The following is a 22,806-nucleotide window of genomic DNA, read 5'->3' as shown; positions in this document are numbered from 1 at the left end:
AGCAGTCGCTGTAGCTACCAAAATTTCCAGGTGGAAAACTGTTTACTCTTCGGTACAAGACAGTCATTTTGGAAACGGAGAGCACTCAAGGAACATGTCTGTGCAATTCATATGCAGGGAAATGGAACCCAATTTTGGTCCCACGAGAGGTAAACAATTCTGAAACACACATCAGAGCGCTTGGTGTGTGACGCTGGTGGAGACTACAAACATACTTTTATATACCGAGGAACTGGATCAGAATATTTTCCACAACAAACCAAACTCTGCAGGGAGTTCAAGTGGCTGTAAAACCCACAAGACTACTACACTTTTGTTGATGTATTTTGGCATTGAGGTCTTTGGTGACTGTATTGTTGCACAGTTACTATATTAGCATATCAATTCATGTGTCTGCAGGGGGACGCGAGTCCTTTTATTGAGCTCGGTGCACTTGAGCTTGGTTTCTTACAGCAAGTAAGTTTGTGCTCTCAGGGCACAGTGGTCAGTTTTATGCTTTCAATTTCCTTACATCCTCCACTTTCACTGCAGGGAAGAGAATTGACTTGACTTGACTTGACTTGACTGAACTCCAATTGTTTATATACTGGATGATATCGCTTCAAACTGCAGGTTAATAACAATAATAGGTCTTCTTTCTTCAAGCTAGAGTGCTTCATGGTTCCTATGGAGCTATGGCAGAGTCATTGTTCATGGCACAGAAAGCCGAGCAACACCTGACGCCTCCCATGTCTCGATTAGGAAAGCTGTAATTAAAGATCGCAGTGTGGTGCTCCGCAGAAATCCCCTGCCGTCTGACAGGAGAGCAGCCGAATTAAATCACCTTTTAATGTGACATTGTGAAGACGTTTGACTAACTGGTTTTTAAGGTATAAAAGAAATAAATCTGTGATGCTGCTACCCACTTTATGGAATGAAATGAATGGCTCTGAAGAACGGCAGAGGTGTGTGTTCAGTCCCGTTTTTGGTTTGCACACAACACAATAAGCGATAACATGACAATGGGGCGACGCTGCTCAGATGGTGGAATGGCTTGCCTGGGATTAGGAGGTTGCTGGTTCGATCCTAGCACCAGAGTGTCCCTGTGCAAGACACTTAACCCTGGTTTGCTCCTGGTGGTTTCCCAACCGACTGCCATTAGTCGTGTGTGTGAGTGGGTGACTTAAGGCCTATTTATGTTCAACTTCGAGGAAGGATCCGTCCATATCCGGATCTTTCTGTCTGTGTTCTGCGTTCATCTCACCCATATTTCTGCACTTATCCACAATGCGGGCTGAACGGAGCAGTAACAACCCCATACGTAGCTCTAGTGAGACACGAAAAAGACAACAATGGTGGAAATTCTCTCTACTGTGAAAACTAATTTTTGAGTAATTTAGCTGAGAGATGCAGACAATCACGTCGGACTGAGATGATCGTGTAACACAGTAAGGTGGCTGCTTGTTAGTGGATGAGCTTAGAAGAGTCTTAGGATGCTATGGTGGCTGATCATATGAAATACAGTGGTACCTCGGTTTTCGAACGTCCCGGAATTCGAACAAATCGGAGTTCGAACAAAAATATAGAGATTTTTTGCTCCGGATTTCGAACGAAAATCCACAACGCCCCCGAAAAAGCCAGAAAAAATATAACATGCACGGACCGATCAGCTGACCCACAACGCACTTTGTTATGGTGTATAACGCAGCCTCTGTATGCAGACGTGTCGCGTTAACTACATTTACTGACTGTTTCTTCTTCATATTGAGGTGTAAAACCTTTCCTGTCTCCACACTGGACCGTGGTAGAGTGTCACAGGGGAGGTGCTCGCTCTCCACACCTCCACTCCAGGGTTTGATGTCCTGTTGTGGGCTGGAGCTGGGACAGGGATGAGGCGAGTCTGGGACAGAGCGTGACTTGGTTTATGACTTTGTCACAGCCAAACTGCACAGAAGCGCACATTCAGAGCTGGACACGCACCGGGCACCTCTTCACTTCTGGAGAGACCTCACTCACTCGGCAACCCCTCCCACATGCAGCGGCCACACACATAGAGGAACAGCCACCTGCAGCAGACACTCTACATTCACTCCTACAAAAGACTATTTTAAGGCTTGGAACGCATTATTTCTTCTTCCATTCATTGTTATGGGAAAAATCGATTCAGATTTCAAACAAATCGCTTCTCGAACGGCCGTCTGGAACAGTCGAGAACCGAGATACCACTGTATAATGGTTCTATTGTTGTGTATTTATTATACTCATCTATTACAATTTTAGAAATCATGAGACAACCTTAGCAGTAGTGAGAGTTATGACTCATTTAACCAGAGATAAGTGTGTGCAGATAAATCAAATAAGGATAAGGATAAGAATTTGATGACTGAAAACAAGAAGAACCAAGAGAAGAGATGTTCAGAAAATATATATTGAAATGTCCTGCATTGAAGTTTGTCTCAAACACTGATGAGTGACAGTGCTGCCGTCTCATCCCTGCTGTGACTCATAGATGACTGCGAGCAGCTTGTTTGAACCAAATGGCTTGGGCTCATCTGCGTGAAGTAACAGAAGTGAGGAGCGCGAAACTTCTCTGTGCCTGGCTCTTTTCTGAGCAATCGCACTGTGATGTCTCAGTATCCGCGATCTGCCAGGCTGAAGGCTCGACAGCCCACACACACACACACACACACGCACACACACTCCCGAGCTTCGGTTTTCTGATTTGTCCGTCTGATAGTGCTGTCAGAGAGAAAGAATCTATTACAGGATCGATTTGGCCACGCAATTAGGTGGCGGTGGGAATTTCTTATTATACTTTCTTCCAGAGAGCTTTGAAGGAGAGATGAAGTGATGGACCCAGAGGGAAAAAAATGAGCAGGTGGGATTATATGAGGAGGAAACAGTGAGTGTAGCTGCCCTTCTGTGTCAAAAGTGGGAGTTATTTATCAGGAGAACAGACTCACTGAGGTGGTGTACATGTGTGTCCTCGTGTTGTGAGCCAGTTGTGGAGTCCTGCTGTACGGATGTGAAGTCTAATAAATATATGTGAGATGAAGAACAGGAAACTTTCCCTAAAAAGTTCCCTCAAATGAAGGCGTGCCTTATACAAGTCATTTGGTTGCGCAGCTTCTTCAACTGACCAGCTCCGACCAGCACATAACTCTTTCTCTTCAACTACATTTCAGGATGGGTCCTGAACTGCCATGAGGGCTCCGTCGTGGAAAAAGATTTTAAAGGATCATTCTGAATGACAATTGTCAGCAAGCTGTAGGATGTGGTGAGAGAAGTGTTAAGATTATGCCGTCACAGTCAGTTGCCTTATGTTTCTGTACTCATTGTTGGCAGACGTTAGAGGTCGGGGGTCACGAAGTGGTCGGCCCGTGGCCCACACCACCAGTCTGCAGTGATCGCTGATGTTAAAACCTGTACCAACATAAGGGGGTGTTGCCACAACAAATTGCTTTTAAATAGCAGGTAATGTCTCTGACATTGACTTGTTTATTATTCAAATCAATTTTTATTTTCTTATTTTTAAGAATACCTTTAAAATGCTATTTGCTAATGATGTTGTTCTGCTGGCCTCATCGGACCGCGACCTTCAGCATGCACTGAGGCGGTTTGCAGCCGAGTGTGAAGCGGCCGGGATGAGGATCAGCACCTCCAAGTCTGAGGCCATAGTTCTCGACCGGAATAAGGTGGTTTGCTCTCTCCGGGTCGGTGGAGAGTTCTTGCCCCAAGTGGTGGAGTTTAAGTATCTCTGGGTCTTGTTCCCGAGTGAGGGAATAGGAGAGCGGCAGCAGTGATGCGGTCGCTGTATCGGACCATCGTGGTGAAGAGGGAGCTGAGCCACAAGACGAAGCTCTCGATTTACCGATCGATCTACGTTCCCACCCTCACCTATGGTCACGAGCTTTGGGTAGTGACCGAAAGGATGAGATCGCGGATACAAGCGGCTGAGATGAGTTTCCTCCGCAGGGTGGCTGGGCGCACCCTTAGAGATAGGGTGAGGAATTCGGTCATCCGGGAGGAGCTCGGGGTGGAGCCGCTGTTCCTCCACATCGAGAGGAACCAGCTGAGGTGGCTCGGGCATCTGATCCGGATGCCCCCTGGATGCCTCCCTGGGGAGGTGTTCCGGGCATGTCCTACCGGGAGGAGACCCCGGGGAAGACCCAGGACTCGCTGGAGAGATGATGTCTCTGGTCTGGCCTGGGAACACCTCGGGATCCCCCGGGAGGAGCTGGAGGAGGTTTGTGCGGATCGGGAAGTTTGGGCTTCCTTGCTCCAAATGCTGCCTCCGCGACCCAACTCCAGATAAGCAGCAGAAGAAGATGGAGGACCTTTAAAATAATCATTTGAATAATCTTGTTTTCTAAATGTACATTCATCGCGGGAGCTATGAGATGCAAATAGATGCGAAGATGCTAATAACATTTTTTGGACACATCATTATAGATGAATTTTGATTGTGACTCAAAGCAGTGAGCTTTACTTTAAACTGTCTGTGATCACCTTGGCACAGCCTTCCTGAGGCTGTTAAGCAGTGCAATATGGGCCATTGAAGCTAAAACAACATCACCAAATTAACTGACACGACCAGCGTTGGCTTTAAGCATCATAAAGGAGATGTGTGTTTACGCTTCTTAGCAACACTGCGTGTCTCACCTGTGTGCCGATTAGCCAGGTTCGCAGTCTGGTACATGGTCCTAACTAAATAGTACCACTCATTTTGTGCCAGTACAATGTTGGGAACGGAAGGACTTAATGATGCTTCCTCTGCGAGCTAATTAAAATGTTCCTCTCCCCCGCTCAGTCATTAAGAAAGTTTTAACAGAAAGGAAAATAGACTTTTCAGTCAACTGGCGGCAGCAGGTGTGTGTGAGCGTGTGGATGGACGTTGCATTTGGGTGAAAGGAATTTGTTTTCACAGTGCAGCTCTGGTGCAAGTTTGGGAGGCTCGTGGTACATAAGCGCACACAAACTGGCCACGAGTGAAAATAGATAAATAGAACTGTTGGCGTACTTAATCTCCGCCGCAGCCACCGCGCACCTGTGGACAGGCTAATGGGACGCACCGTCAAACTCTGACAAGCGTCATTTTTCTAATACATTTGAGCGGCTGGAGGACTCCGCCGGGGTTTAATTGCCAGGGAAGCACACATATGTACTTAATTAAATTCCTTTACCAGGCACCAGGTTTTTTTATTTGCATTTTATTTGGAGCGTGAGCCGTGTGGTTAATTACACCCCGATCTGAAAGGAGAGTGTGCTCTTTCTTTAGCATTTCTTCCCTCAAGGGGAGGATTTTGTCTCAATCTTTTTATTGAGCTACTCAGTTATTGTTTCTGCGTGTCTGTGATGTGTCGCCCTTTAGCTTCATTAGGTTCACAGGAATATTAAATGAATTTAAAGTGAAATCCGAGTGTTTAAAGAGCTTCAATTTTGATACATATTTCTCTAAGAACTGTGAAGGTCTTCACTCAGAAGCCGTTGTCGTAATTGATGGGAATGTGGAAGGGATTCAGATTAGGGTTCAGTTATATAAGCCGAGCAATGTTTCTGAGTTTCATCATATCAACTACTACTACATAACTGAAACATGCAAGAAGCATATTCAGCTGAGGCTTTGTCTTGGTGTGGTCATGTTGTAAAGTCATGGTCGCGACAAATGGCGAGGCATCATGAAACCTCATTTTCAGAGCTCAGCAGAGGGCACTCTTAGTCTAAAAGTTTCATTTAAATGGTTGTTCAAATCCAAAGATGCTAGAGCAGAGAGCGCCATCTAGTGGGCTTTGAAAATGAGGGCACTGTTTCATGAAGCCTCAAGATCCCATCTCTAAAATGGTACAGAAAATAAGGAACAACTGGGTGTCAAAAAAAGATGTTGTGAAGTTGCTATTTAGATAAAAATCCAAACAACATTGTGCTGTTCATTTTAGTGTGACAGGAAGTCCTACATCTACCACTAGGAGGGATGGTTATTTGGGTGCAACAGGGCTGTCCAATCATAAGAATGCAGTATTAGTCTCCATTTAAAATTGTAACCCTGAAGCCTCTCTGGATGTGCTCTAGTTTTTTAATACGAGCCAACGTTTACATGTTTAAAGCTTGTGTGGACCATATAAAATAACTTGACGGGCCAGACTTGGCCCCCAGGCCATGAGTTTGCCACATGCAGTGCTATTACTAGTAACATCCGACTCACGACCTGCTCGACTTACGTCCACCTGTACGACTTTTTTTTATTCAATGTCTGGCACCGCAGCACGTAGCAGCCCGGCATCGCGTACGACAGTTACAGCAGCACAGTATCGCAGCATCTCACTCTCACACAGTGATCTACCACTACAGTAGGACATATAACCCTTGCGTCGGCTATTTTGAATGGCATTCCACTTGCGTCCAATCTGACTTATGACCGGTTGGTTGTAACCGATCCCGGTCATAGGTCGGATGTTACTTGTATACAGAAACAGTTGAATTTTGTCACAAAAAAAGTAAGTTATCTGTGTGCAATTTTTTAAAAAAAGAAGGGTGTACATGGAAAATAAGTCGACAGCCATTATGGAGTCACAGAGGTGTTCAGTGTGTTAACTGCTTGCTTAAACTGAGCGAGAGAAGTGTCGTATTATGAAGCGATTTACGCACTGCAGACATGATCACTCAGATATATCGGCCCACAATATTTCCAAATTGGATTAATGGCGGGTGCCTGCGTGTTAAAAGCTTCTCAGCTCCAACCAATGGAGTCCAGCCGCGACAGTGACAGCTTTAATTTGGCAGCTGGTGGTCAGCGAGATTAGTCCACTCCGGGAGGCTTTTTCCGCCGCGGACCAACTGCCTTTGAGCGCGAGGTCAAGATCAGCAATTAGAAGACTGCTGGTCCTGGCACACGGAGAATATAAAGCTCATGTTGCATTACGTGTAACTGACATGAGTTGCTTTTAATCATCGGAGGGACTCGTGTGAGGGACTTTGTTGCATGTAATCTGCGCACTAGCATCAAACCGCCATAACACGTTCATTACACTTGACAAGGTGTGTATAATGCAGACATGCGCATAATAGCCCATGAAGCCGCCGCCGCCGCACAAAGGAGTTGCCATTCTACATGCAGCCTGCGCACATTCATTTCTGTTGCGAGCGGCCGACACGCCACTGCTTCATTTTCCAGTTGGCAGGGAGTTGATGTGTGCAGATATGATTTATTGATCATGTTGAGCACATTAGTTTACCCACTGTGTTCAGTTAAAAAGCAATAACACATTTCACGCCCTCTGTTCTATGTGAATGTAATAACGCTAAACTAATTATGCAAACAGGGGACAGCGGCGTGATTTGTATAAACCCAAGCTGTGAGCCAACTTTCAAAAGATCCCCGCAATATTGGAAGTCATAAAGCTAGATTAGATTGATTCATACCTTATCCCTTCTTTTCCTGTCTAATATTGAAAGCAGGCTTCTGGGATGGAGATAGTGTCCCTTCCTGTAAGGCTAAGAGTCAACATCCAGAATAAATCAACTTTCACTAGACCCCGGTCCCACTTCAAATCTACAGTTGCTGGTGCATTTATTTAGGGCGAAATATAATATTTGTTATCTTGACATTTATTCACAATCGGATATTTAATCTGCAGCTCTTTTTAATTTTTCTTTTTTAAAAAAAATCAAAACCATCAGATAACACGTAACGGAAAAATCCACAAAGAAATATCATAAATGCTGAAGTCCTTTTCTCGCGGAACTAAAGTCGCGCATTCCTGCCAGACATATGAAGAGACTGTGTGAGGACCACTGCAGATTTGAGAGAGATTTACTTCTCATGATTAAAAACTAGCGTTTTCATTGTTCACAATCTGATATTTAATCTGCAGCTCTTTTGAATTTTTCATTTTTTTTAAAACAAAACAAGTAGATAACACGTAACGCCTAGTAGAGTTGGACTGGATCATGGTGGTTTTCACCGTGTTTTTAACAGAAAAATCCACAAAGAAATATCATAGTGGCTGAAGTCCATTTCTCGCGGAACTAAAGTCGCGCATTCCGGCCAGACATATGAAAGGACTGCATGAGGACCACTGCAGATTTGAGCGAGATTTACTTCTCATGATTAAAAACTAGCGTTTTCATTGTTCACAATCTGATATTTAATCTGCAGCTCTTTTGAATTTTTCTTTTTTTTTTAAATCGAAACAAGCAGATAACACGTAACGCCTAGTAGAGTTGGACTGGATCATGGTGGTTTTCACCGTGTTTTTAACAGAAATATCATAATGGCTGAAGTCCATTGCTCGCAGAACGGAAGTCGCACATTCCAGCCGGATTTGTAGTTTTGAGAGAGATTTACTTCTCATGATTAAAAACTAGCATTTTCATTGTAAAAGTTTTAAAAAAGGGAAAAAAAGTAACTTCAGTAAAAGTCAAAACATCGTCATCTGCTTCCTTGTTTCTTTTTTCTTTCCTGGCTTATTTATTGGTTGCATTCCCTTTTTTATTATAATTCACAGCTGTCTTTGTACCTGATAGATTGCACACTAAATAGTTATACATTTAATTATTGATGTTGAAGTATCTTGCTTTCCCTTATCTGTGTCCTTGTTGCGGCACATGTCAAACTCAAGGCCCGTGGGCCAAATGCAGGACATAAGTCCATTTCAAGTGGCCCATAAGGCCTGTGAGATTGAGTCCGACGCTCCTGCCGTGACACCGTTGGGAGTCAATACAAATCATGTTGCTTTACACACGGCATGTACCACTTTGGGAAACTTTTCAAATGTGTTTTGCTGTTTCTAATAAGCTCCTGGTGCACGCAAGCATCAAATGGAACATTCTCTGGCCCAGCTCTCCGAAGCTCTGATGATATGAAAATAAACAGTTCAGTAGTCCATCAGCCGTAATGATCCTCGTCACATGCCCTTATCGCACCTTAATAAAAACTGTATTAGACCAAAATAAAGAGAACGGCAGAGGATTTGAGGAGACGCGGCATCCATCAGCTTTCCTCCTCCATCCCATCAGTGGTAATTGATATTTGAGGCCTCGGACTTCTTTTCTTGAAATGAGCTTCTGGAGCACAGAGAAAACAGCTGAGGCGGTGGAAATGAAATTGGTTGTGTGTCGGTGCATGAGAAAGTGGGATTATAGCAGTGTAATGTCAGCCTTATTAAACACTATTACACTCTATGGATCAAGGAGGAACGTGAAAATGATATACTAGCTGCCCGTTGCTGTGAGGCAGTGAGTGAAGATTGGGACAGAAGGAAAGGGGAGATCGTGTCATTCAATATTTGATTTCTTTCTGTAAAGACGGTCCGCTGGGGATCAGAGCCGATACCTTTATGATGATGGGAGCATTATGCCAGTGACAGGAGATGAAAGCTTGACTAAAATACGAATTAACTCATCATCAAATGGCCTTTCCGTGTTAACAGGAAAGGAATCTCACTTCAGAGATCAATGTCTGGGCTCTTTGGTCGCCAACATAGTTTTCAGGATCAGTAAAACTGGGCTCCGAAAATGCTTCATTTAATCATTATGCAGCAGAAATATTGAACAACATGGCTGTGATTTATTTTCCCAACCCCAGAAGGCTTACCGTTCCTGAGCTCCTTGTGATTCATGAAAGTCCCCCCAATGTCATTTTCTACTTCCACTCCTCTGCTTGCTCCGGTGTCCGGCAGAAAAGTCATCACCGTGTTCCTCCTACTGTGTCGACCCGAAGTCGCTCTCTGACTCTGCTCGCCAAATCATGTATTTTGCATTTTTCCGCTCGGGTGACGGTTCGTGCAACCCGAGGAAGTTGCGCTAATAAAACATGTTGCCACTTTAATCAGTATCAGGCCCTGCGTTTTCTGTGGAGTATCATAACATCTAAATCAAACCTTTTTCTTTGTGTTGGGAAACATCTGACGGCACCTGCCAAATCCTTCAAGTTCATCTCAGACACTCAGATATTAAAACAACTTCTCTTCCCAAACCAGTCTCAGCTGAGTCAAACTAAGCAGGTTTCTCCTGTAGGTTCTGACTGTAGACAGCGGTTTGACGCCCCTTTTGTTGCTACGTTTTCTTTATTCAATACCCCACACTCTTAAATTCAGTGAGCTACTGAGGCACAGAGTTTCAAGAAGCCTCATCCACTTCTTTAGGGAGAACCAGGACTTGCAAAAGGAACCTGGCGGTGACATTGCTCCTTTGTTTTTGTTTGAACTCAGTTGTACATGCCTGAAACACCTCACCAGGAAGCAACCTGATGCATTGCAAAGAGTGTCTCTCAGATACAGTAGTTTTGTAGTCAAGGCCACCTGACCTCAGACTGAGACCTGGCCATGCAGAGGCCAAGACCAAGACTTTGAAGCCCTTGGACAGAGTCAAGACCAAGACCAATAACAGTCCAGACCAAAACCAATAAGAGGCGAGACCAAGACCAAGTGACTTAAGATGCTGCACCTGCATCCATTTGGAGACAAGAACCACCCAAAATTGTGCGCACATTGATATTATCAGTATAATTTGATACCTCTGAAACATCAGAAGAACATCAGTTATTTTGAGACTTATTTGTGACTTTGCTTCGGAGCATAGGCTTGGGCTGGAAGTTGGGCTGCCAATAGAAAACATTTTTAATCTCGATTAATCGCTGAGTTAACTCGCGATTAATAGCAAATTAATCGCACATTTTTTATCCGTTCTAAATGTACCTTTAAGGAAGATGCTGAGTGAACAATAATGCTTTCCTCATACAAATATTTGTCGACTACAAGGACCCAACATAACCGTCACTGTCAAGAGCATTCTTTAGCGTAAACTCAGAGGCACTAAACATTTTGATCTATTGACTGCCCTAGTTTTGAGAAGCATACTATATGTTTTCTTATTTCTTATTGTTCTTTTTCGTCTTTAAAGATGAATACTCAGCTAAAATGATTTGTTTCTGTGATGTACTTGTATTTACACACTCACACACACTTGTAATTCCATTCTTGTGGGGACATTGTGAGGTTTCTCATTGCCATCACCCATTCTCCCCCTAAACTAACCATCCAAACAAATGGCTGACCTTACCCAGGACTCTGAACCAAACTTACACCCGGTTATATTGACCCAGCTATTTTGAAGTTCATCCTCAAATTGAGGCTTAATCTAGCGGGGTCCAGCGAAATGTTGCCACAAAGTCTGGTTTTGTCCACAGCTGGTCCCCACAAAGAAGGATAAACAAGCCCACACTTTACAGTGGGAGTATAATTTAGAGGTGAAACACAGGGGACGTGGCTTCCCCTTTCATCCATTTCCAATCCACCACCTTAATGTTGCATTAAAAACTAACACCAGCGCCTGCAGGCAGTGGGGCCACTGGTGCGCACTTGCACTGAAAATGGAACAGAGTGTGGTGCTAGCAAAGAAGCTAGACCTGCTATAATACAAACAAGGCACATTAATAAATGATTCCCACCTTGACCATCCAAAAATAGTGTATTTAATGAGGCAAAATATAAAGATCACAAGAGTACAAGACTCAACTGAACTGCTTTTGCAGAGTAACTTTCCTGCAGCGCTGGCTTGGTTTGAATGCATCCCCAAAAGTCTTGAGAGAACCTGCTAAGATTGAGTTTTTGTTATTTTAAATTAACAACAACGTCTCACAAGAAAAGCGGCAAAGACAAAGAAAGCGTAGATGAGTTCAGGGGCACGATGGGAGAAGGAACAATTTGGGGCTGAATGGATCTGACAAGGGGGTCCAGCATTGACAAGAGGATGGATGGAAGAGAGGCCAGTGAGAGATGTGTGATGGGAGAGATAAGCTCCATATGAGGCCGGGGTTGAGTGGATCTTTTGTGGCTGTATAAAGGACGTTCTCTTGACTTTATGTCTGCTGGTGATCGCAGCTCAGATTAACAAGCTTGTTTTGGGCCAGTTTAAATATAGTCCTCCATCTGGTTTCAGTATTTATTTGAAGCATTGGATTCTTTACTTTGTCTGCTGCGATGCCCTTCAGAGCTGAAGACGACCTTCATGTCCACGCGGACCTCCTCAGCTATTTATGATGTTCATGGGTTTCAGCCTTATTATGCAATGACACACGTTTCGTCCGTTTGGCATTTTGGTCTTTTTTTTTTTTTTTCTTTGTCGCGTGGTCCTTCTTGTATAAATGTCAGGGGATTAGAGCAGTGAAGACCGGAGCACACGGTTCAAACTTCAGGGTCTGGGATTTTATTTCACGGATCAGACTTCTGCTGACGCGCCACTTTTTGACAGAGTTGCTGTGATGGTCACTTCATGTAACTTTCCAAACAGAAAAAAGCAGCTCGTACTTAACCTCTAGATCTTTTTCTTTTCCCCTTTGTGTTCAGTGTTTAACGCCTCATACATTGGTGAAACATATTAAACCAACAAGACTTCTCAGTTGTCTGGTCAATTTTGACGCACTGCTGCTCCAGTCCCCAGCTGACCGGGCCGCCATGTCGACTCCATTTCAGCTCTACTGTTTTTTCTACTGTTTTGTGCCGTGTCATTATCGAGGTTCAATTCCCCCCAAAGTTTTATGCAAATGTGACCTCTGCTGAACAGCACTGGCTGTTGATTTCAGAGTTTACTAAAGACTGCAATCAGTATAAATCACGGAGAAGGTTGGAAGAAGTTCGGTTTTGACACCTCCTTTATATAAAACAAACAAACAAAAAAAAACTTTTGATGAGGTTGTCATTTTAATAAAGGTGTGTGATGGTGTTAATCCGGAGTAAACTATTATGCAGCATTGAACTACAGATTCTATTAAATATGACATCAAAGTATGCACTAAATATAAGAACGTTCATGAAAAACCATATGTGTATAATGGTATGATCGGGAATATCCAATGCAATGAGTCAAACCCAAGGTCCACGGGCCAAAGTCAGCCCGCCGAGTCAACTCATGGGGCCCAAAAAAATTCAGTGTTCACATCACATACCAAATCACAACAAAGTTATTGCAATTTTTCTATTTTGCTAAATTGATAAGCTATTTGTGATAATAAGTATGTATAAAAAAGAATTTTGAATTAATATAAATTTTGCTTGGCTCATTGTGCGTTTGAGTTCGACATCCCTGTACTTGGCTTGAGTGAAGGCTTTGGTGAAAGTTCAAGCAGTATATTTAAAAGGCTGCTCTATGCAATGAAGCTGATTCTGAGAAGACCGGAGCAAATATATTGTGGGGTTTCCCTCACGTCTATCGGTTCCCCCGCAGGCCGCATCACTCTCGTGATATGCATCTGATTTATGGCGCACTCTGCCCAACTGTTATCATGTATTTGCCATACACTAATACGGGTCAGAGCTGTCCCATGAAGCTCTGTTTTTACTGTTCATCCCAACGCCTCAAACAACATTTCTGTCTCCAAAGTAAGATTTAGTATAAGACCGTGCGCTTCTTCAGGCTGAGCGAATGTCTTTGGTGCCGTTCACTGCTCAATCAATGTTCCTGCTGCAGGAGAAGGAGCTCTGCTCCTGACCTCTAAACAGTGATGGAAAAAGATCTTGTCTTTGATTTTGTCAACGCTGAATAAATACTCTGAAATGAAGCTGAGTTTGTTTATAGACGGAGCTTCACCAGCTAAGTTATTGTTCATGCTCGTGGATCCTTCTCTGCCATTGGAATAACCTATATTTGATGTTCATATTAGACGGGCTGATGAGGCTTCATGAAACAGTGTCTTTATTTTCAGAGCTCAGAGGTGGCGCTCTTGGTTTAAAAATGATGAAAGGTTTCATTGAAATGGCTGCTCAAATCCACAGCTTTTGGAGGGGAGAGTGCCATGTTGCGGGTTCTGAAACTGCAACGCTGCATCATACTGTGTTATTTAATAATCCACGCATCTGATGACAATGAGAATGATTCACTAAAGAGTTTGCTGCAGATCACTGGAGCACTTCCACTCTGATGTATAAACTCATGTGCATAGATTAGGGATGCTCCGATCGTTCGTCACCAGTCGTGTTCGGCTGACTTCAGCGTGATCGGTGGATGCCGAATGCATCCTGCAGCACATGCACGGGAAAATACTATGCATGGAAGCACATCAAAATTAAATACGGCATTTAAAGCGCCAGCACAGATGGAGCGCGGAGAGTTTTCCAGGCTCATGAAAGTGAGACCGCAGGTTCCTCAGCAGCAGGCTGTTAGCGCAACTGACGCTTAGCAACACCCGCTGGTCCGAGCGTGTCATTCAGAACGCTGAGCGTTGATTCTGTTGGTTGCCCAAGAAATTATCATTAATTTCAGCTAGATGACGCGCCTCTCTCAGGTGTCGTTTATGCGGAGACGGAAATGACCTATTCTGTTTTGGAGTCTGGTGCAGCGTTTGTTAGCCACCTGAATCTGAAACGTTTGAAAGCGTTCGGTGTGGAAACTTTCAGAAATTCATAGCTCTCTGTCTCGGAGTCCCGATACAAGCAGCCAGTATGTCAATATTTCACGGACATAGTAAACTCTCAAGAGATTCACCAAAGTGCCACGTCTCACGTCAAATGAAATGTTTTTCAGTTGTCCTTTCGACAGAGTGGTTGCTGCATGCTGCAAGGTTTTTCTATTTTTTGCCGCCTTGAAGAGGCGTAGAAAAACATGTCAGAATTAAAATGATTTAATGGTTTATGTTTTCACTTGTAGACAGAAGGTCTCCTCATTTTGATAACAAATTCAATCAATCCATGTGATCGGTATCGATGATCGGCAGCAGAAATCTTTATCGGAGCATCCCAAGTGTAGATTCAACATACATTTGACCATTCTGGCATCAATTATTAGATGCAATTCGTCTAAATAAAACCACAAATTATTGATGTTATTTGTGTTTTCAGATGCTCCCCTGTTAAAACCTTCAAAAACACGTCATTGGTTCTTCAAAGTTTATGGTGGATGCACGTGGATGTATACATTTTTCAATGGGTTGAAGCTTTACAGTTGCATGAATACTGACTTCCTCCACTGCGAAACAGAATTTCCTCGCCTGCTCCTGTCATTGCACTGCCTCTACTTTGTCACCTTCTTAATGCATAGTAATGCAGCACAGACCAAAACCGATTGTTTCCATCAACATAGAACACTGCTTCATTTCCTGCTCTGAGCATAACCAAGGGTTTGCCGGAATTTTACAATACATAAAGAAAAGCCTCATTTAACTGTGGCTGACCTCCACCATGGCGCTTCATTCTAAACCGGCGACTTGAAAAGAGGCACTTTATTGTGAAGAACAACGAACAATTGTGGAAGTGTTAAAAACCGAAGGAAGAAAGCGGAATGGTGTCTCCCTTTTAACCTCTCGCTAAATTGCAGCGCCGATCCTTCAATAGACACAATGGCTGCGGATGTTTTGCTAAAGAAGCGGCGCATTTTCTCCTGCTTTTTCCGCCTGTAACACCACCATCGCTGCAGCTCTCATTTGCATCGCCTCTTCACCAGCTTTGATTTCAAGAGCTGAACTATTCTGCAACATTTGTTGATGTGGTTCTGCAAGTAAATGCTGCAGAATTGTGCTCCTCTTGGAATTGTTCTTCTTCGCTGACCACCAGGAGAGAAATTCATCATCGGGCCGCTCACCGCAAAGAGGGTTCACCCATGCAGACAGTCCTACATTCTCGTGAATTCACCAGAAAGGTAGAAGAGATAGAAGCGCGACGGTTCACTGCCAGTGATGTGATGAATCAGGTGATGGTACGAAAGCCCTGGCCGACTTCTTTGAAGACATTTTTTTTAAGGATGAAAATGATGTGAAGGCTACGATTGAGCTGCAAAGTTATTGGGCGTATTTCTGATTTATCAATATGGATTAGGTAGCGGCTGCAGGCTCACAGCAAGAGAGGCTGTGGGTTTGTGTCCAGCTCGTGGCAAACCTGGGTCCCTTCTGTGTGTGATCCAATCTCACGTGTTCTCCCAGCGCGGCGGGGGATTTCCTCCAGGCGCCCGGCTCACAGTCCAAAAACAATCAGAGGTTAATGGATGTCTAGTCTGTAGCTTTCTATGTGAGACCTTAAAATCCATTCAAAGTCTGACTTTACTTTCATTAACACAGTGACAAAGGAAACATTTCTCCTGACTGATGTTGATAACCGTATCCTGAAGATTTATTTTTACTCTTCAAAAATGTTTCCGCGCATTTTTTTTAAAGTAATATGATGAAGGATCAACAAAATAAGTCGATCTCCGAGTCGTGATACGTTTTGAGCGCCCTCTATATTGAAGATTTTTGTCATTATCACAAGTGTTTTAAGAAGAATATTGCGACAAATGTGTTTGCCTTCAAGCTGATGTGGCTTTTAAAAAGTATTGCAGACTGACTAACAAGAAAAGAAAGATGACAAGAAACTCAAGCAGATGGTCAAGCAGCATGTTCAGCTCAGAGACAGACCCACAAAACTGCCGCAGTGTGTTGTTTTGATCCTCGGTATGGAGAGCAACAGAGCCCGTCCGCCGGCCTGCTACCTCTGGTCTTCAGCCCCGCAGCTCTGGGAGCAAGTGAGAAAATTCCAAATCTCATTAACCTTCAGGCTACAAGTTTGATCTGGATCCCAACAACCGGTGGGCAGAGCACTGATCCTCAATGTCAAGCCGAGTTTGCTTTCTCTCAGCACGGGGCCGGTCAGTTGTCCAAATCGTGCGGAAGCACAAGTTTAATTTAGTCATTTATATCAGCAAAACTATGTACAATCTGAATGTATTTTTTTCTCCATTCATGATGGCCTGCTGCATGAATGTCAACACCAGTCCAGCATGTTGAGGTGGTTACTTTGTTAAGTTTATCTGGGACAGAAAAAAAAGACTGAATCCAAATGAAGTATCATTTATGCTATTTACGTATGAAATTGTACCCGTCCGTTTCAAATGATGTTACCGTCACGTGATCACGTACTTCCGTGTATTCGTTACATTGGTATTACTGTTAACCAATATATCCACCAGGAGGAGGAAAAGTTTATGACATATACATATTCCAAAACAAACATGGTGACTGTGGTGAAGTATTGATAATGTATCGCTTGCACAAAAGTGGAAAAAGTAGGCAGCGTTGTAGAAGGCGGTGCTCGGTGAGGCCGTTAAATATATCGCAAGTTGAGCACAGAGAATTTCCGCCACTGTTAACCTCTTTGTGTTCCATTAAATCTACAGTACGTATCGGTTCGTAGCGGCAACGCTTCCCCCACGAAAAAAAATGTGGAGGCGTACTGAAATATGGACAAAATGAACCCAGAGAACATACAGTCGGCTCCGTCCGTACCCATATGTCAGCATTTAGCATAAATGATGGATAATAATAATAAATAAACATAAGAATAAAAACATTAACATGCGACAGAAAGTAGAGAAACAACTGTACAATGCATCTGGCATTTGGTTAAGATCAAGGAACATGGGAAACAGGAAGTAGTGATTCTTACATTTTACCCATTTTTTTTTTTTTTTTTGTGAACTTATGTCCTGAATTGCTCATTTAAAATTTGTATCTGATTGTCTCATGAACGGGCTAAACTGAATAGTACTATTCAGCATCTTAGCTTTGCGACCAGAGAGCCTTTTCTCTAGTCACAAAACTTGCCATGTGAAATCATGAACCAGTCTCAGTTGCACGTGATGTGTGGCAGGTGAGATGTGGCCACGTATCCTTCTCAAACGGTGCAATACACTTCCTGTATTATATTAATATGTTTTATTAAATCAGTGACAATGTCTGTGTATTCATTCATCCTCAAAAAAAAGTCTAAGACAGAGGTAATAAAAGTTCTAATTCAAGCCATGCATCATTGCTCCCCAGGGCTGGAGTTTTATTTGAATCCGGGGCAAACATGTGACCTATCGGAAGAGGAAATGATCAGCAAGTCTGGATTTCTGTGCTTCAGTTCTCTTGTCCTACACTCATCCTTATAGTAAAAAATGCATGCAGTTAAGGACCTTTGTGTTATTTTAAGTCAGTTATATTGCAATTATTTGATAATGTTTGCTTTTCTGTAAAGAGAGCTGATTTCGGTGGGACAGCACCGTGTCTTGCCGTTGAGCAGGGGACCTGAAACTCAATATTGAAACGCTACAATCTGATTTCCGTCTGCGGCGCAGCCATGTAAGCGAGCAGCTCTTGTAAAACTTGTTCATATGGCCTTGAAATTGCATTCTTTACATAGTCACACAATTCTTCCTCCAGTGTGTTTGGTGTGATTTACTTGAATAAAAGAAAAGCCTCTTTCCAAAAGTGGAGAATTCTTGCTATAAACAAGGTGTTTTTGAAAGTTTGTAAACAAAAGAGTGTGTTAGATGGTCGTGTTTTGACAGCTCACATTGTCTCCTTTTATGACAATCACCCTGTTCAGTTTCTCTTTTCAATATTTTATTGCAATTCTCCTGTGAGTTTACTATTAATAATTCAACTGTTGAGCCATCTGCTTCTTTTTATAAACTTGTAAACATTGTCTGTATCACAGCCAGTGTTTTGCCGAAGCATGTTGCTCTCTGCTGTATCCTCCATGGTCAGTGTGTGGTCAGCCAACGCGCAGCAGCACACTGGCCTTGGACCTGAGCAGACAGATGGAGGCAAACGCTTCAAGGTACAAAAGTCAACATCCCCGCAGTTCGGCGGAGGTCACCAAGAGGCATCATTAGGTCGACACTCTTAAATAGGATCTCAGGGGTGTCTGGCACTTGTGACTCAAGGGCCCGTCGGTGTCTGAGGTTAATGACAGCGGTAGCCTTGGTTGACTGGAGTTTACTCCATAGACTTTCCCTGCAGTTGGAATCAGAGCAAAGAGGCTTTGCAGCTCGGTGGGGAAAGTCTCTGTCTTTTATTTCTCTTCACTAAATATGTGTCACTCTGAGAGCAGAGGGGTTGTGAGTGTCTGAGCTGGTTAAAATGTCTCGTTTGCTCCTTGTGAGTGCCAGCTAGAATGGGCTCCAGCACACCGTGACCCCGGCGTGTCAGACAGAGCAGTTGCTGCCGCTAAAGAATCTAATGTCCACGAGTAATCTGAACTCAGAGGTGGGGGAGGAGGTCCTTGCACATGTCATTTATGCCGGAGGGTGGGGTCCACATCCAGTACCCTTTAGATTTCGTGGATCGTACAATACTTTAAACACACTTTTGACTGTGATATATCTATCCAGCTCCACTGCCATTTGTCCCTCCACTCTCGACTGAGCTGGACGCTCTGCCATGGTGGTGTCAGACAGTCTCAAGAAAGGGAGCTGGATTTTAGATTTTGAAAGGCAAGCTTCCTCAAATTGTTTTTGCAGATCCTCTACTCCAGTGATTCTTAAACATAGGGCCGGGGCCCTTGCTTGGGACGCGAGCGCCTCCTAGAGGGCCGCTAAAAGTTTCTTTGTTTTATACCTTTGGGCTGTGAAGGCGGCATGAGGCTCAGTATAGTGCATTAGTGAGTCAGTGAATTGACTTGACAGCTGCAAATCTGCGATAGTTAACAACTAGGGAGAAGTTTTACAAAATAAAAAAATGATAAAGAAAGTGATGTTGCCCCCTGCCAACAATAAAAACAGCTGTTATGGCGATACTTTCATTTACACTTTACTTATATCTTCTTTGGAGTTTAAATAAGATACATTAGTTTTATTTTATTTAGACACGGTTTTATTATATTTAGTTTATTCAGAATTTCATTCAGTTTTTCATCAAGTGTATTTTTTTTCTTTAGTAAATTTGACAAATATGACTGGTTCCGCTGCTGGTTGGACTTTTCCGTGATAAATAAATATCTTTGCAATGATCACATGGTTTCATGACATTTCAGGTTTTGGTTTGTTCACTTGCAAGTAGATTAAATATGGTTGTTGATCACAAATGAAATCAAGAGTAATGAATCAGTTCTATTGAATGGACCCCGGGCCTGTTTGTTCTGCGAAAGGTGGGCCGCGAGGTCAAGAAGGTTCAGAACCTCTGCTCAACGCGACATTTAGCAGGTGTTTATTTGGACCCTGATCAAAGTTTATATAATATGACTTTCAACTGGCAACAGGGCTGAAAGGTAATGATGGGCTGGTGAGGCTTCATGAAACAGCGTCCTCATTTTCAGAGCCCACTAGATGGCACTCTCTGCTCTAAGATCTTTGGATTTGAACAACCGTTTCAATGAAACCTTGTGTTATTTTATAACCAAGAGCACCACTTACTGACCTCTGAACATGCCGTCACTAATGAAGGGCAAAGCTCTTTGTAGTAGCGTCAGATGTCAGATGTGGTGGAGTGGTTTTGAGACCATAATCCCGTAGACACAAGCGCCAAATTTTCTTGGCAGGACGACCCAGACTCTCCCTTGGAGATAGTGGGAGGGGCTTCAGTATGGAACCTGCTGCATTCCAGTATCAGGATGACAACTTGACAAACGCACCGGGGTCCAACCAGGGCGACTCCAGTTGTTGCCATTGCTAAGGCACAGAACATTTCTGAGACGCATAAGGAAATGGAGAAATGGATATTAATTTAATATCAAGATGTTTTGCGATGTGATTATTGGTAACATTCAACCAATTTTCCAACTGCAAATTCTAGCTGCTTGGCGCCTGCAGGTGGTCATCAGCAATGACAGGAGGTCACCCCCCAAATGTGACCACCTTGACAAAGAGACGTGAAACCATTAATTGACACAGGCAGGGATTTCTCCTTTTTCAGTATTGATGCAGACTGACAGCACAAATGGTGTGTTTGTGTGTCTTTGTCCGTGTCCTAATTGTCCTCATTTAATCAGACTAGTCAAGGTTTCAAGCGATTTGTTGTCTCGATACGGCGCCATTTATCACAGGCGGCCCAGACACACAAAAGCACTTGATGCGTCAAGGTGAGCTCTGCGAAATAGCCCGTGTTAGATCAGGGAGTTTGGTCACATTCAGCTGGAGAAAAGCCTCAACGGAAGAAACGTGTCCTCAGCGTCACCTGACTGAATGAGGCGGCTTGGTCTTTTTTAATGGGTTCAGATGAACATTGTATGAGCTTAAGCCTGAAGAAACCATGAGAGATGATGGGTGGGTGAGTGAGTGGGTGGGTGGGTAACTTACATCCGATTCCGCCGCATTGAGCCGACTTGCTGAAGCACTTGCATTTGAAAATGGCGACCGGACACACAACACTTAGCTCTCAGCAGAAACCAATCTTAGATGCCGAAGGTTTTATGGCCTGAAATTGGTCATCAATAGCCGGAAAGTGAGTGTTGGTGTTCACTCAAGCCGTTGTGTCGAAGATAACAAAGGCTTTTTTTTCCCGGTTGAGAACATGGCGTATTGCTTGTAAACACCTATTTCCTGTTTTCTTCCCCAGCCTGCCATCCTGGCTTCTACAAAGCCTTTGCCGGGAATGTCAAGTGTTCAAAGTGCCCTCCTCACAGTTTCAGCCATGGAGAAGGTGCTACAATTTGCCACTGTGAGAAAGGATACTTTAGGGCCGAGAAGGATCCTCCAACAATGGCTTGTACCCGTGAGTATTCCTGCACCCCCCCTCTCAAGCTTACACTACAGACTGTGTTACCAGTACTATATACAGCATCTGTTGTTTCAAACCCAACCGCACCTGAGGTTGAAAACATTTCCCATTGGACGTCGTTGGTCAAATGGAATACATTGAATTGAAAATATATATTAACAGATTGCATTGTGAGGCTCATTTTTAGTTTTTATTGAACTTGAAATGAATATTGAATTCAACTACAGTGGTACCTCGGTTCTCGACCACAATCCGTTCCAGACGGCCATTCGAGAAGCGAATTGTTCGAAATCTGAATCGATTTTTCCCATTACAATGAATGGAAAAAGAAATAATGCGTTCCAAGCCTTAAAATAGTCTTTTGTAGGAGTGAATGTAGAGTGTCTGCTGCAGGTGGCTGTTCCTCTATGTGTGTGGCCGCTGCATGTGGGAGGGGTTGCCGAGTGAGTGACGTCTCTCCAGAAGTGAAGAGGTGCCCGGTGCGTGTCCAGCTCTGAATGTGCGCTTCTGTGCAGTTTGGCTGTGACAAAGTCATAAACCAAGTCACGCTCTGTCCCAGACTCGCCTCATCCCTGTCCCAGCTCCAGCCCACAACAGGACATCAAACCCTGGAGTGGAGGTGTGGAGAGCGAGCACCTCCCCTGTGACACTCTACCACGCTCCAGTGCGGAGACAGGAAAGGTTTTACACCTCAATATGAAGAAAAAACAGTCAGTAAATGTAGCTAACGGGACACGTCTGATAACAGAGGCTGCGTTATACACAATAACAAAGTGTGTCGTGGGTCATCTGATCGGTCCGCGCACATTATGTTTTTTCCGGTGTTCGAGTTCTGAATTTTCGTTCGAAATTTGAAGCAAAAAACTCCGGGACGTTCGAAAAACGAGGTACCACTGTATTTGTTTTCAAAGCACATTTGGGCCACAAAAATAACTTGACAGTCCAGTAATATGGTATATTACTGTACAGGGTCTGTGGTTGGTGGTCATGTCAATCCTGTGTGATTGGTCGGATGCAGTCACATGATTCGGAGCGTCCTCTGAGGAATATCTGGCTGCCAGTTAAGCAGCCCGTGGGAGTTATCATATTTTATGACTCGCCGCATTCATGCGTTTGTGTGTTTCAATTGGAGCTCACCGAACCGTGTTAACACAGACCAGCATTTTTCACCCAATTTAACATGTTCCTTTTATTTTCAAGATACTTAGAGGCTTTATCAAAGTCTCCTCGGGTTAATCCCAATTTATGCGACCCTTCGACAGCCAGATATTTAACAATGATTGTTGGAGCGGGGAAAAAAAACACCTTACAACGTTCTGCTCAAGAAGACAAATGGCTATTTAGGGGTTCCTGAGAGAGAGAACACTGTGATATAATTTTGCCCGATT

General features: G+C 43.6%; 1 protein-coding gene across 2 annotated transcripts in view; it reads left to right on the top strand.

Moving 5' to 3' along the window:
* The window catches only part of LOC128765709 (ephrin type-A receptor 6-like), a 141,377-nt gene that overhangs the window by 55,973 nt on the left and 62,598 nt on the right, over nt 1-22,806 (top strand). For both annotated transcript variants that reach the window (XM_053876698.1, XM_053876697.1), the window contains exon 4: nt 21,257-21,412. In XM_053876698.1, coding sequence (XP_053732673.1) covers nt 21,257-21,412 — 156 coding nt within the window. The remainder of the gene's footprint in view (nt 1-21,256; nt 21,413-22,806) is intronic.

Source organism: Synchiropus splendidus, chromosome 10 (assembly GCF_027744825.2).
Source record: "Synchiropus splendidus isolate RoL2022-P1 chromosome 10, RoL_Sspl_1.0, whole genome shotgun sequence".
Lineage (NCBI taxonomy): Eukaryota > Metazoa > Chordata > Actinopteri > Syngnathiformes > Callionymidae > Synchiropus > Synchiropus splendidus.
The sequence above is the reverse complement of the archived record's forward strand: the minus strand, read 5'-3'. Positions and strand labels throughout refer to the sequence as shown.